The sequence below is a fragment of the Lolium rigidum genome, chromosome 3, assembly GCF_022539505.1.
Source record: "Lolium rigidum isolate FL_2022 chromosome 3, APGP_CSIRO_Lrig_0.1, whole genome shotgun sequence".
NCBI classification, from domain to species: domain Eukaryota; kingdom Viridiplantae; phylum Streptophyta; class Magnoliopsida; order Poales; family Poaceae; genus Lolium; species Lolium rigidum.
This window is the reverse complement of record NC_061510.1, coordinates 371,373,991-371,388,156: the sequence shown is the minus strand read 5'-3', so window position 1 is coordinate 371,388,156 and position 14,166 is coordinate 371,373,991. Positions and strand designations below refer to the sequence as shown.

At 46.2% G+C, this 14,166-nt stretch overlaps 1 protein-coding gene across 1 annotated transcript; it reads left to right on the top strand.

Moving 5' to 3' along the window:
* The first annotated feature begins 4,225 nt into the window (after positions 1–4,225).
* Positions 4,226–4,813, top strand: LOC124704004 (dirigent protein 2-like). Its single transcript, XM_047236236.1, has one exon. The coding sequence runs from the start codon at positions 4,226–4,228 to the stop codon at positions 4,811–4,813; it is 588 nt and encodes a 195-aa protein (XP_047092192.1).
* The last annotated feature ends 9,353 nt before the right edge of the window (positions 4,814–14,166 follow it).

Here is a 14,166-nt window from a genome sequence, read left to right as displayed (position 1 = left end):
TACTGGCGGAGAAGACGCATCGACGCTGGGTCACTGCCACGCGGGTCAGACAAAACGTCCGCCATACGCGAGCGGACACTTTCCGCGTCCGCGCAGCGTCCGCAGAGACGCATCCGAGGCGCATATTTGGGCCAGGTTTGCGTCTCCGCGGACGGCCCGGTCACTTTGCGCCGCTTCGCTGGAGCAGGGCCTAGATGCATTTCCGGTCACGGTGGACGAAAACGGTCGCTCAGCGTCCGTTTGCGTCACGCCGGTGGAGATGCCCTCAATCTCTCCATTAGTTTTGCGTTCTCGTTGGATCGCATCATAATTCTGTTGGTTGGATACGGCTTCTGTTGCTATTTCCTCCCTGCATTATTTGTGGGGCTGATCAGCCTTTCAAGTTTGATGTATACGTTGCTCTTGACTCTCGAGCCAGTACACTACGGTATTAAGAGATCACAGGATGCCTAGATTACTTAGCAGTTTTCTATTTTTTTCGGTGGTTGATTTTTGTATCAACCATCCGTGATCGTTAAACTGTAAACTTTGAATATTCGTTTGATTAATGAAAAATTATATGCATCAACCGATGCGGAGGTCGGGACTCACCCCATTTCGAAAAAAAAATGCCTCCCCCATGTTATTTTACATCAAATCAACGAGTCACATGATTTCTGCTAAGCTATTGTACATCCTGAGTCCAAATGTATGGTGGCATTTGCACCACATGATCGATATTGCCATTTGTCTCGCTGATGATAATCGGTGTCGCCTCTGATTTGAGTGATCTGAAATCTCAGCTCACCAAACCAGGTAAGCCCTTAGCTATCTTTGTCCATTTGCTGCGTCACCACGATCGGCTCGCTACCCCACCTGAGAGAATCAAGATAATCCACACGGGAAGACGTCTGGGACACACATTTGGAAGACGTACGTGAGCAGATCACAGTACCTTGGCCGCGAGATCAGTGGAGTCAGAAAAGATTGATTTTCAGGGACATCGCCAGGACAACAAGATCAAAATTGACTTCGTGCCTAACCAAATAGATTCAGCAAACAGTGTAGTCAGTAGCTATACGCTGGTTTCACATTTTTTGATTCGATACTTGAGATGACCACGTCTTCGGACGTAACACTTGGAATGGATTCAAGTTCAAGCAAAAGGCCATTTGTGAAAAACAAAAAATTAAAAGTGATAATTCTTATCTCGCAAAAGAAAACAAAAGATAGAACTAGCCAATAGAAGGGAAAGTAGTTACGGTCACAAAATATCGAACTAAAAGCCGCGTCCTAAACCCTAGTTGTCGCCCATCCCCTTCATTTCCATCCGGCAACCGAAGGGTCCCCGCCACCTCTACTAGCCACGGTGGGGACCTCAAACCTGCACTCGACGCTCTAGTTAGGTCCCCAAATTTTTGGTGGTCAGTATGGCGGTGTTATGGTGATTATGGTAGCATTGTGCGGGATCTCCATAGTTGCGCCGAGGAGCGTGCGAAACTGGTTGGTCACTACTCTTCGTCACTGCTCATTTCGTCTATATGTGTTCTAGGTTTGCCTTGGTGAACGTGGTTGTGTGTCTTCTTCCTCCGGCTCCAGTTTCAGCCGGCGATGGTTGCCAAACATCGGCCTTTGGGGGCGGGGGGGGGGGCATGCGAGGTTTTGCCTCTCCAGTTCCATCTGGGACATCATTCTATCCCATTTTGATGTTTTCTTCTTAGGGACAACGAGCCCGTGGGCGTCTCCTGGTTTGCATCGACGACTTCACGGCCACTACACACGTTATCCAGACTTTGGCACTTTTCCGGAGGTTCAGAGCCGGCATCTAACTCAGCTTACGGCGCGCTACAGTTGGATGTAGGAGGAAGAAGTCATTGATACATCCGAGACCTTAGATGTCATGTTCAAATTTATTTGGTTTTGTTATACATAATATATGGCCCATCGCCTTTTCCTCAAAGAAAAACGAGGAAAAAAAGTTGAGCACTTCTTTTAACAGGTAGAGGGGCTCCAAGGACCCTGATGTTGTTATTAATTCATGCGGTCGGTACAACTTATAGAGAATACCCCAACAGAAAAAATACAACATAGCCCTGCTTGTTAACCTTTGTAATATCGCACCTATAATATAGGTCATGGAGTAGTACTCCATAGTACTCCACTCGTATATGTATCCTCATGTATATGCCATCGTATGGGTTTTCTCTAGGCTATGTAACGCGTAACACGAAGCCCTAATGGGCTATCGTTTCCACCTAGAACGTTCACACTGCTTAAATGCAAAAAGGATCCTATAACAAAAACTAAAAAATAATCATGTCCCTGATCCTCTCTACCGTGTCAGAGCCTTCACCGCCGGACGTCTTGAGATTGCTGAGGACACACCACTTGGTGACATGAAGACGAGAACTCCCGCGAGAAGCTTTGGAGGGGCCTCCACTGAGGAGGTTGATAGAAACGCCAGTACGTCGTCTGGAGAGGCTGCCAGATCGGTCGCAGATCATGGTGGCAGTCCTGGCCATCGTGTGTTTCTCCCCAAGCTACGGCAGCAAACTACCTCGCGACCCTCTAGGAGAGAAGAGCAACATGCAGCTCCGGTCCTCCCCTCGCCACCTCGGTCGGCCAAAAGAAGAATCATCGCACATCGAATTTCTAGTGAGAGTAAGGCACGAACCACGACAAGCGGCATCCCTCTCCCATGCTCTGCACTCCAACATCTGGAGCAGAAGAGCGAAGATGAGGAACCCTACCCATCTTCAAATCTGGTCGACGGGATCCGAAACTCCTCTCCACCCAACTGGCATCAAGCTAAAACACCTACTATGCACATTCAGGGCCGGCCCATTAGCGGGGCAGAGGGGCGCTCGCCCGGGCCTTCAACAGTTAAGGCCCTAGTCCAAGATTTGTTTGCACACTTAGTAAACTCATATTTATACTCTTTAGGCGGTAGAGTTTGGAATAATTCTAGAAATTATAGAAGACTGAAGTTGCATATACCCCGACTCATTCTCAAATGTGCAGAACAACGCTGGCCCTCATATTTTTTCTCTGATTATTTCTATTTCTCGCAATCAATACACATGTACACAAGTAGCAATTGGTAGAAATAAGAATCATGATATATAGTTCATGCGATCAATAGAAATAAATATTTTCAAACGTCTTCACCAAGATTCTAAAGACCATGGATTTTTCAAATGTAAGTATTATTTAGTTTGTTATTGCATTACCCTAATATTTATATTGCTGAATAATACTATTTTTTAAGTTTTTTTTGTGTGTGACCAAGTGGTGAAGCTTGACCGAGATTGTTAAGGGACCCAGAACACCAATCATGCTTAAATTTTAAGTAAGATATATAAATTTAGCATAAATAGATATCTTTAAAGAATTTTCCAGAGTAGGGGGCCATCGCCCCCTGCCCTAGGAAAACTTAGCCACTATGAAGAAGGGGCTCTCGGTGTCGTTTCGCCCTGGGGTCCCCGAAATCTATGGACCGGCCATGTGCACATTCCAAGCTAGCCACTCAACCATCTCTTCTCCTAGCGGCGGCGCCACCGGAGTCGACGCAGAGAAGGGCTCGAGGTCGACTCTGAAAGGGAACTGTAGATAGAGAAGAGAGAGGGAAAGGAGAAAAGTGAGAGTCCCTTAGGGCATGTACAATGGGGTGACGTTAGCCTTCCCTTAGACTAGCCACGTAGAATTTTTGCTTAGTTGGAAGAGAGAAATAAGAAACAGAAGGCTGCCTTCACTTAGCTAAGAGATCATCTCTTAGAAAATAAGAGAATGCTAGTTTATGCGTTGTACGATATATTTTTCCTTAGCAAATTAACTTTTTTACTAAAAATTAATTATTTATCATTAATTACTAGAGATGGCAATAAAAAATAATGCATTATATGACTTATCTCTATGGATTGTTTCTAGATGGCGTGGAAGGCTAAGAAAAGACATGGCTTCTCTACTATTATATATATGCCCTTAGCAGTCGAGCACTTGCACATGATTTACGCTCCAACCGCACTAACAACGAGTCATTTGTTTCGCTTAATCTATGTCGCCCTTTCCCGGAATGGTTTAGTTTACGTTTGACCCTGCACGTCAGTACGCCACAAAGTGCTGCAAAACGCAACCACTCTGCCGCGGCGCGATCGCTAGAACATGCTCGCAGCTGCTTCTGGTTGTACTTGGCTAACCAAAAATAAGCAAAACCAAACCACGATACGGGATGAGACGGCCATAGATAATGCTGGGCAGGGTCATCTTCTGCGTGGTGATCGCCGCGGCCATCCTCGCCGTCGTCCTGCTCGCCACCGTCTCCCCTGTCCCTCACCGGTCCGCCGGCCGCGGCAAGTCCTCCCAGGGCCACCGAGCTATCACGGTGTACATACATCCGGCGGCCTCAGCTGGAAGCGCGAGGCGGCAGCGGCGAGGCCCCGCGCATGAAGACGAACAGGTGGCGAGCGCGATGGTGTTCCGCCACCAGATGACGTCGGGGCCCGAGATCACGTCGAGAAGCGTCGGCGCAGCATCGGGGTTCGTGCTCCCGGGCGACCGTGGCTCGGCGGTGATGTCGGTGTTCGACACGGTGCATCTGGCGTTCGACGCGCCGGGGCTGTTCGGCAGCCTCTGCGTCGAGGCTGCCAGGAGCAAGAAGGCCTCGCCGCGGCGCGCGGGGGACGGTGAGGAGGTGCTCCGTGTGGTGGGCGGCACGGGCTCGTTCGCGTTCGCGCACGGGCACGCCGTCGTGCGCGCCGAGCGGAGGCACCGGCTGGACGGCGGCGGCGCCTCGTCGGCGTTGCGCCTTGAGCTGAGCGTGACGTCCGCGGGGTAAAAACCACTAACAGGTGTGCGTGCGTCCGTGAGCGATGTGTTATTCCGTTATTGTACTCTCTTTTGGCTACGGTTGATTTCGCAGTATAATTCCGGAACTGTAGCAGCTTTGCTGCTGATAGCGTGGCACGCCAAACCGTGCGTAGTCACTGGTTTGTCCCCTTATATTTTGAGTGGAAATTGGGAACACAGGTAACAAAGTTCACCAGAGAGTTTGTGTGCTTTTCTTCATTGTGTGCATGGGAACGAGAAAATTTTGCAGCAAGTACATTTATTCAACTTCTTATGACTTATGGTGATCAGAAAGTACCAGGTCCATATGAGTGTTATGAAATCCTGACTAGTTGTGCTCTGCGAATAAAAAGAGCAACTTTTTAACATCAATAATCTTAGCCATACGGAAATTTTCTTGCGGACTAGTTTTACCCGATGAGGTGGAGGAGCCTAGCTGGTGCAGATCTTTCCCCTAACATTGTTTGAATAGAAGATGTACATCTGAGATTAGGAGATAGGATTAGGACCTTCTCGTACTCCAAGTATCTCCTCTCATTATACCTCTATATATATCTCCACGAGGATCAAATCAATACACAACCGGAATTAGGGTTCTATATTTTCTTCACGATATCAAAGCGGTTAGTCTCACGATAACTATCCTCGTTTCTTTAGCAATTCCGCTTTGCATGCTGCCCTCGGGGAGATCAATCTCTTCTCCTTGAGGGTGCGACACCCGAGTTGATCAAAGATCGGATGAGTTTTTTTAGATCCTACATTCCATTTCGAAATGCCCTAATAATTTTTTTCGAGAAAACGAAAAGGACTCTTTGCATTTCATTTCATTGAAAAGATAGAAGGGCTCCTAGGAGGCAGATTAAAGGAATAAGAGCTTAATGGACATCCCAGGTAGTCGGTAAGAGGATGCGTAGTCCTAGGGCGCCAGCTCTCGACCACAGCCTAGCTTCTTCCTTGATCAGGGCGACTCTGGCTCTGACGGAGGGTCGTGCACCATCAAAAATGCAGTCATTCCGTTGCTTCCACACCATCCAGGGGATGAGCAAGGCCATGGAAGCCAGGCCTTTGCGCATCGGCTTAGGTCCGTGCTGCCTGGCATCGTGCCACCAGTCGAGGAGGGAGGCGGTATCATGGCTTGGTGCAAAGCAGGGATGGCGCAACCAGGGAATGATTTCATGCCATACTTGTCTTGCAAAAGGGCACCGGATGATCAAGTGGTGCATGGTCTCAGGTGCCTGGTTGCATAAAGGGCAGGCAGTGTGGTGCAACAGCCCTCTCCTGGCCAAGCGATCGGTAGTCCAGCAACGGTAAAGGTCGGCGAGCCAGTGAAAGAACTTGACGCGCGACGGCGTCCAACACTTCCAGATCATCCTCCAGGATGGAGAGGTTGTGGAGCCATGGAAGGTGGTCAAGTAGCATGATTACGCTGTGTAGGTGTCATTGGTTGTCCATAATCTGGACTGCCCAATCTCGCGCACGCCGAGCGTGCCGTGGATGTCCTGTTACCCTGGAGGCCCTCGGCCACAGTCAGAAATTCCCTAATAATCATAGATTAGATACAATTTAACCAAATAGAACCCCTAAATCTATGGTATACTCTCATACTCCGGTGAATTGCTACATATAGGGGCGGACAACAAGATCTGTGTGGTGGGCACAAGCCCAGCATCATCACCGTTTGCGCACCTCGAGATGACAATTGCAAGATAGTGACCCCCACCTCGGTGGCATGGGTTGAGAAACATGAACGCATCGACCATCCCCATATATGGAAGCCACACCATCTTACCTGAAGGGGACAGATCATACATTGGCCATCCATATTCGACTCCGACTAGTGGAGCACCATGGCCATAAGTCCAGGCAACAACATCCGCACTACCGACATAGCCATAAGCCACATAGGAAAACACAACCTTTCACTTCATGTCCACGCCGGTGAGCAACACCACCGGAGAGGAATGGAGAGAGTGTTGGGTCCTAATTGTCAACACGGACGGTGGGGAAGAAGAGGGAGAGGGGGGAAAGGGGCATGCATCTTGTTTATTTCTATATATGAACCATCAAATGATCAACTGGTACTCGGTTCAAAATAAGATACTCACAGAAAATCATCAGCTAAATTTAATTAGAAAATTTATTCTCTTTGTTCATAACAATGTATATGAACATGTGTAAGGGTATTTTACCCTTATCCATTATTTTGGTAACAATGACACCGTGCTAGTGTATTTGGACTAATACATGACTGCAAGATGATTCCCAGGTATTAGCCAAAGAGGTATAAAGGTGTATCAATGGAAGAAGAAGGCAATGGAGACCCCTCCAATTCGACGAAAGAATCAACAGGATTTTCCTGTGTCTGGCCGGTCACTAGCCCGGTCGGACCGGCCCTGGCACCGGCCAGCCCGGTCAGGACCGGCTCCGGCGCTTGTGCCATCCGGGCAGGATCCAGTAAAGGAGGGAAGCCCTCCGGTCGTCGCCCGGTCTCCAGCCCGGTTTGGACCGGCGTATCCGGTCCTGAGCCCGGTCGGACCGGGCTACCGACCGGCTGCCCCGGCACCAACCGGATTCCGCGCTTGTGCCATCCGGGCGCATTCCAGTAAGCTCAGAAGCTCCTCCGGTCAAGCTCCGGTCCCTGCTCCGGTTGAAACCGGCAGGCCCGGTCGTGAGCCCGGTCTGACCAGACTGTGCACCGGACAGCCCGGCGCCAAATCCGGTCAACCGGCTTCCTCGAAGAAAATCTGATGTGGCAAGTTGTCCAACGGCCAGATTTTGAAGACCACTATAAATACCCCTTCTTCTACCTTGGAAAGGGTAGGCACTACACTACAAGCTGTTCTTGAGCTCCTTCTTCCATGCTCCATTGTTAGAAACACCAAAAGCCTCAGATCTCCCTCCTCCTCCACCCAAACTCAAATCCCTCCGGGGAAACGATAGAGGAGGACCCGATCTACCGTTCTACCAAGCCAAATCTTATTCCCCCTTGTATTCATCAAGAAGCTTGCTTCCTAGGGTTCCTTGGAAATCCTAGGTGGGCAAGAGGAGTCCGGAAGCATCCGGGCTGTGGATCTGCTCCGGGCAAGATTGTGAAGGTTTGGAGGCTACCTCAAAGTCTACCACAAGTGAGAGAGCTATTCCTTCGTGGGATAGGCTCCGGAGAATAGGGTGAGCCTTCGTGGCGCGGGGAATCCTTCGTGGGACCTCCACTCCTCCAAACGTGACGTACCTTGTTGCAAAGCAAGGGAACACGGGAATACATCCTCGTCTCCGCGTGCTATCGGTTATCTCTAACCGAACTCCTTACTTGTGATTTAACTGCCTGTGAGAGCCTTCGTGCTCGAGTTAGTTGTATCCTCATATAGGTTGCTTCACCTAGTTTGCATTAGGCTCACCTTTATATTCCACAAAGCCTAATATTGCAAAGAAAGAATTAAAATCTGTAGAAACCTATTCACCCCCCTCTAGGTTTACCATCTCTATACTTTCAATTGGTATCAGAGCCTGGACTCTTTTTAAGGGCTTCACCGCCTTAAGAGTGAGATGGATAAACTATTCGAGGGTCTAGATGATGACTCTAACCTTTCGGTTAAAGAAATGAAATCTAGATTCTTGGCATATGAGGCCGAGAAGAAGAAAAAGGAGGATGAACTACAAAGCCAAATGGCAGAAATGTCTGTCATGCTTAAGAACCTAACTACTGGAGGAGCTCCTAGTGGGGCTTCGGGCTCTAAGGAATCCTTCCATGAAGTTAACCATGACTATCCTAGAAACACTTCACCCATGCCTCATATAAACCATAGTGGGACCGTTCCCCATTTTGATGGAACTCACTTTCCACATTGGAAATCTTCTATGGAATCTCATATTCGCAGTTTGTAGTGTGGAGCTATGGGAGATCATTCTTCATGGATACAGGGAGCCACAAGATCCTACTCGGTTGACCTCCACCGAGTTCTACAACCGTCAACTCAATGCCTCCGCACGTGACAAGATTAGAAGTGGCATCAACCGCAAGCTTCTAGATCAAGTTGATGACATTGTCTCCGCTAAAGAGTTGTGGGATCGGATCGTAGTACTCCAAGAGGGAACCGATTTGATCCAATCATCTCTCTATGAGACCGCAAAGCAAGAGGCCTACCAGTTCATGATTCGAGATGGAGAATCCTTATTCGATGCCTATGCTAGGCTTGGTGCTCTAAAAGTAAGGGTCAAGGGACTTGGTGCTGAGAAGTACAATGACGGATTCGAGATGAACGAAGCCTTCATAAAATCCAAGGTCATTGCTATGATTGCTGTCAAACAAGAAGACACCAACCTTGGACTCAACTTGCAAATCATGACCAAGAGTGCCGATCTCAACTCCGATGATCTAGTCTCCTATGTGGCCGCCAATGAAAACATGGCCAAAGCCGGAAAGAGGCTCAAGGCAATGAATCGTGTTGATGAAGCCTCACACAACCATGAAGCGTCACACAACCTTGCTCTCAAGGCTAGAGCTGACCATGGAGGAGAAGAAGAATATGAAATTGGAGAAGATGAGGAGATGACTTCAACTAGTGACATCGTCACTGACTTTGCCTTCTTTGCCAAGAAGTACAAGGGAAAGTTGCCTATGCTTCTCAATGACAAGAAGAAGAAGAGAACTTGCTACAATTGTGATGAAGATAGCCACTTTGCAAATGAGTGCCCTTATGAGAAAAGGGTAGACAAGCCAAAGTTCATCAAAGGGGTCAAGCCAAGATTGAAGCCAAACCCAATCAATGACCGATACAAGAGGAACAAGGGAAGAGCCTTTGTTGGGGCCGAGTACTTGTCCGATGAAGAAGAGGAAGATGAGGAGAAGGAGGCCGGAGTGGCCGGCTTGGCTTTCTCTAAGCCCGGGTCACTCTTCACATATGACTACTCCAAGGATTACTCCACGGAGAACGATGTTGGTTCTTCCTTTATGGCAAGAATAACTCAAGATGATGACTCCGACGACTCTTCCTCATCTACAACCATTGGCTCTTGTCTTATGGCAAGAGAAACCAAGGTAATGGAACCCCCACCTTCTTTGTCTAGTGTCCTTGACAATGAAGCTGAAAATCAAGATGAATTAAGCTGTAGCTTAAGGAACTTTACAATGTTAGATGCACCCTTCGTGGTGAAGCTCTTGTCAAATTTGATTTCTTGATGGACTCTCTCAAAGAAAAGGATGAGTCCATTGAGGAATTAGAATATCATTTGAATGATAAGGAAAGGAGATTCAATCTCCTAAGACAAGAGCTAAAAACCGAAAGGTGCATATCTCAAGGTCTTAAGCAACAAATTGAAACTTATGAACTAGATAAAGTTAAGGATCTTGAAACTATTGAAAGGGCTCAATCATTGACCCAAGAGCTTAATGCATCAAAGGAGGAACTTGAAGTTGCTCATGCTTCTCTCACTAGGGATCTTGACCACTGATACGTCTCCAACGTATCGATAATTTCTTATGTTCCATGCTACTTTATTGATGATACCTACATGTTTTATGCACATTATATGTCATATTTATGCATTTTCTGGAACTAACCTATTAACAAGATGCCGAAGAGCCGATTGCTGTTTTCTAGCTTGTTTTTGGTTTCAGAAATCCTAGTAAAGAAATATTCTCGGAATTGGACGAAACTTTCGCCCGGGGTCCTATTTTTGCACGAAGCTTCCGGAAGACCGAAGACCTAACGAAGTGGGGCCACGAGGAGGCCGGGGGGTGGCCGGCGCGGCCCAGGCCCCGGCCGCGCCGACCTATCCCCTGGGCCCCTCGTGTGGCCCCTCGCGTTGACCCTCCGCCTACTTAAAGCTTCCGTCGCGAAAACCCCGATGCCGAGAGCCACGATACGGAAAACCTTCCGGAGACGCCGCCGCCGCGAATCCCATCTCGGGGGATTCTGGAGATCGCCTCCGGCACCCTGCCGGAGAGGGGATTCATCTCCCGGAGGACTCTACACCGCCATGGTCGCCTCCGGAGTGATGAGTGAGTAGTTCACCCCTGGACCATGGGTCCATAGCAGTAGCTAGATGGTCGTCTTCTCCTTGTTGTGCTTCATTGTTGGATCTTGTGAGCTGCCTAACATGATCAAGATCATCTATATGTAATTCTATATGTTGTGTTTGTCGGGATCCGATGGATAGAGAGTACTATGATTATGGTGATTATCAATCTATTGTTCATGTGTTGTTTATGATCTTGCATGCTCTCCGTTACTAGTAGAGGCTCTGGCCAAGTTTTTACTCTTAACTCCAAGAGGGAGTATTTATGCTCGATAGTGGGTTCATGCCTTCATTGACACCTAGGACGTGTGACGGAAAGTTCTAAGGTTGTGATGTGCTGTTGCCACTAGGGATAAAACATTGATGCTATGTCTAAGGATGTAGTTGTTGATTACATTACGCACCATACTTAATGCAATTGTCCGTTGCTTTGCAACTTAATACTTGGAGGGGTTCGGACGATAACCTGAAGGTGGACTTTTTAGGCATAGATGCGGTTGGATGGCGGTCTATGTACTTTGTCGTAATGCCCAATTAAATCTCACTATATTTACCATGTCATGTATATGCATTGTTATGCCTTTCTCTATTTGTTAATTGCCCGACTGTAATTTGTTCACCCAACATGCTTTTATCTTATGGGAGAGACACCTCTAGTGAACTGTGGACCCCGGTCCTATTCTTTACATAGCATACAATCTACTTGTTTTACTGTTTTCTTTGCAAACATCTTCCACTCGATACGTTTAATCCTTTGTTACGGCAAGCCGGTGAGATTGACAACCTCACCTGTTTCGTTGGGGCAAAGTACTTTGGTTGTGTTGTGCGGGTTCCTAGTTGGCGCCGGAATCCCTGGTGTTGCGCCGCATCACATTTCGCGACCATCAACCTTCAACGTGCTTCTTGGCTCCTACTTGGTTCGATTAAACCTTGGTTTCTTTCTGAGGGAAAACTTGCTACTTGTGCGCATCATACCTTCCTCTTGGGGTTCCCAACGAACGTGTGAGTTACACGCCATCAAGCATAATTTTTACGGCGCCGTTGCCGGGGAGATCAAGACACGCTGCAAGGGGAGTCTCCACTTCTCAATCTCTTTACTTTGTTTTTGTCTTGCTTTATTTTATTTATTACTTTGTTTGCTGCACTAAATCAAAACACAAAAAAATTAGTTGCTAGTTTTACTTTATTTGCTATCTTGCTTTGCTATATCAAAAACACAAAAAAATTAGTTACTTGTCCTTACTTTATTTGCCTAGTTTACTTTATTGCGTTATCATGAGTAATCATGTTGCAGTTCGTTCATTTTACGCAACAAGGTGGAGAAAGTTTTAGAGATGCTTGGTATCGCATTAGTAATGCTGAGCAAAGGTACATATAAGAAGCACTCACCATTATCCTTCTTAGGAACTTTCATGTTGGTATTATCTAAGATTGTGAATAGATATGATTCTTGATAGATCTTTCGGAGCTAATTTCCTATGATACTGCTGCTTTAGAAGCTTTAGTTCGCATCATTGAGAATCTAAGTTTGTGAATACTCACATCGCTAATGAAGTCCAAACTGACATGTTTCTTGACAGATGGTGATATGAAAGAATTGGAAACCATAGAGAAAGATTTTCCAAGTGTCTAGACTAAACTGGGAATGCTATCTTGAGAAAACTTATGAACTTGATAAATCCTTAGGAGGAATTGATGAAAGAATTAGTGTCCTAGGAACTTGTGATATGTCTATGGTTCTCAAACCAATATTTATTGATGTACTTGAAAAAGCTATGGGAACCATGGATTGAACCTTTTGTACACTCAAGTATACATTAGATAGATGATGTGGGTAATCAGAGCACAAATACTATGTAAACTCCTAGCTATGAATGATGCACTAGACAAATAGACTATGCTATAGGCTTGTTCTGAAAATTTGCTCGATGAGACCTAGCACGCACCATAGACTAATTTAGATAATGGAGCACGCTAAAGCTTACACCTCAGCATACAATGCTTGTGTTGAGAACACTCCGAACACCAATAATAATGTTGATGCTTCTACTCTTGATGTTACTTGATTTGCACTTTCGCGCCTAGCTGAAAGGCGTTAAAGAAAAGCGCTTATGGGAGACAACCCATGTTTTTACCTACAGCAATTTTTTTGTTTTGTTGAGTCTTGGAAGTTGTTTACTACTGTAGCAACCTCTCCTTATCATGTTTTTGTGCCAAGTAAAGTTTCTATGTCAAAGTTGATGTTATATTTGGGATCGCTGCGCAGAAACAGCATTGCTGTCTGTCACGAATCTGGGCACAGTTCCCTGTAGAAAATTCGAAAAAAATCTGCCAATTTACGAGCGTGATCCTCAGATATGTACGCAACTTTCATTAGTTTTGAGTTTTTCCATTTGAGCAAGTCTGGTGCCATTACTAAATTCGTCTTTACGGACTGTTCTGTTTTTGACAGATTCTGCCTTTTATTTCACATTGCCTCTTTTGCTATGTTGGATTTATTTCTTTGATCCATTAATGTCCAGTAGCATTATGCAATGTCCAGAAGTGAAAATAATGATTGTGTCACCTCTGAATGAGTGAATTATTAATTGTGCACTAACCCTCTAATGAGTTTGCTTGAAGTTTGGTGTGAAGGAAGTTTTCAAGGGTCAAGAGAGGAGAATGATATACTATGATCAAGAGGAGTGAAAGCTCTAAGCTTGGGGATGCCCCCGTGGTTCACCCCTGCATATTTTAAGAAGACTCAAGCGTCTAAGCTTGGGGATGCCCAAGGCATCCCCTTCTTCATCGACAACATCATCGGGTTCCTCCCCTGAAACTATATTTTTATTCAATCACATCTTGTATTCTTTGCTTGGAGCGTCGGTTTGTTTTCGTTTTTGTTTTTGTTTGAATAAGATGGATCCTAGCATTCACTTTGTGGGAGAGAGACACGCTCCGCTGTTGCATATGGACACATGTGTCCTTAGGCTTTACTCATAATGTTCAAGGCGAAGTTTCTTCTTCGTTAAATTGTTATATGGTTGGAATTGGAAAATGCTACATGTAGTAATTCTAAAATGTCTTGGATAATGTGATACTTGGTAATTGTTGTGCTCATGTTTAAGCTCTTGCATCATATGCTTTGCACCCATTAATGAAGAAATACATAGAGCTTGTTAAAATTTGATTTGCATATTTGGTTTCTCTAAGGTCTAGATAATATCTAGTATTGAGTTTTGAACAACAAGGAAGACGGTGTAGAGTCTTATAATGTTTACAATATGTCTTTTATGTGAGTTTTGCTGCACTTGTTCATCCTTGAGTTTGCTTCAAATAAACCTTGCT

Bases quoted from the DNA above. Each gene is read 5' to 3' on its own strand.
- LOC124704004 (XM_047236236.1), top strand. From the start codon at position 4,226: ATGCTGGGCAGGGTCATCTTCTGCGTGGTGATCGCCGCGGCCATCCTC.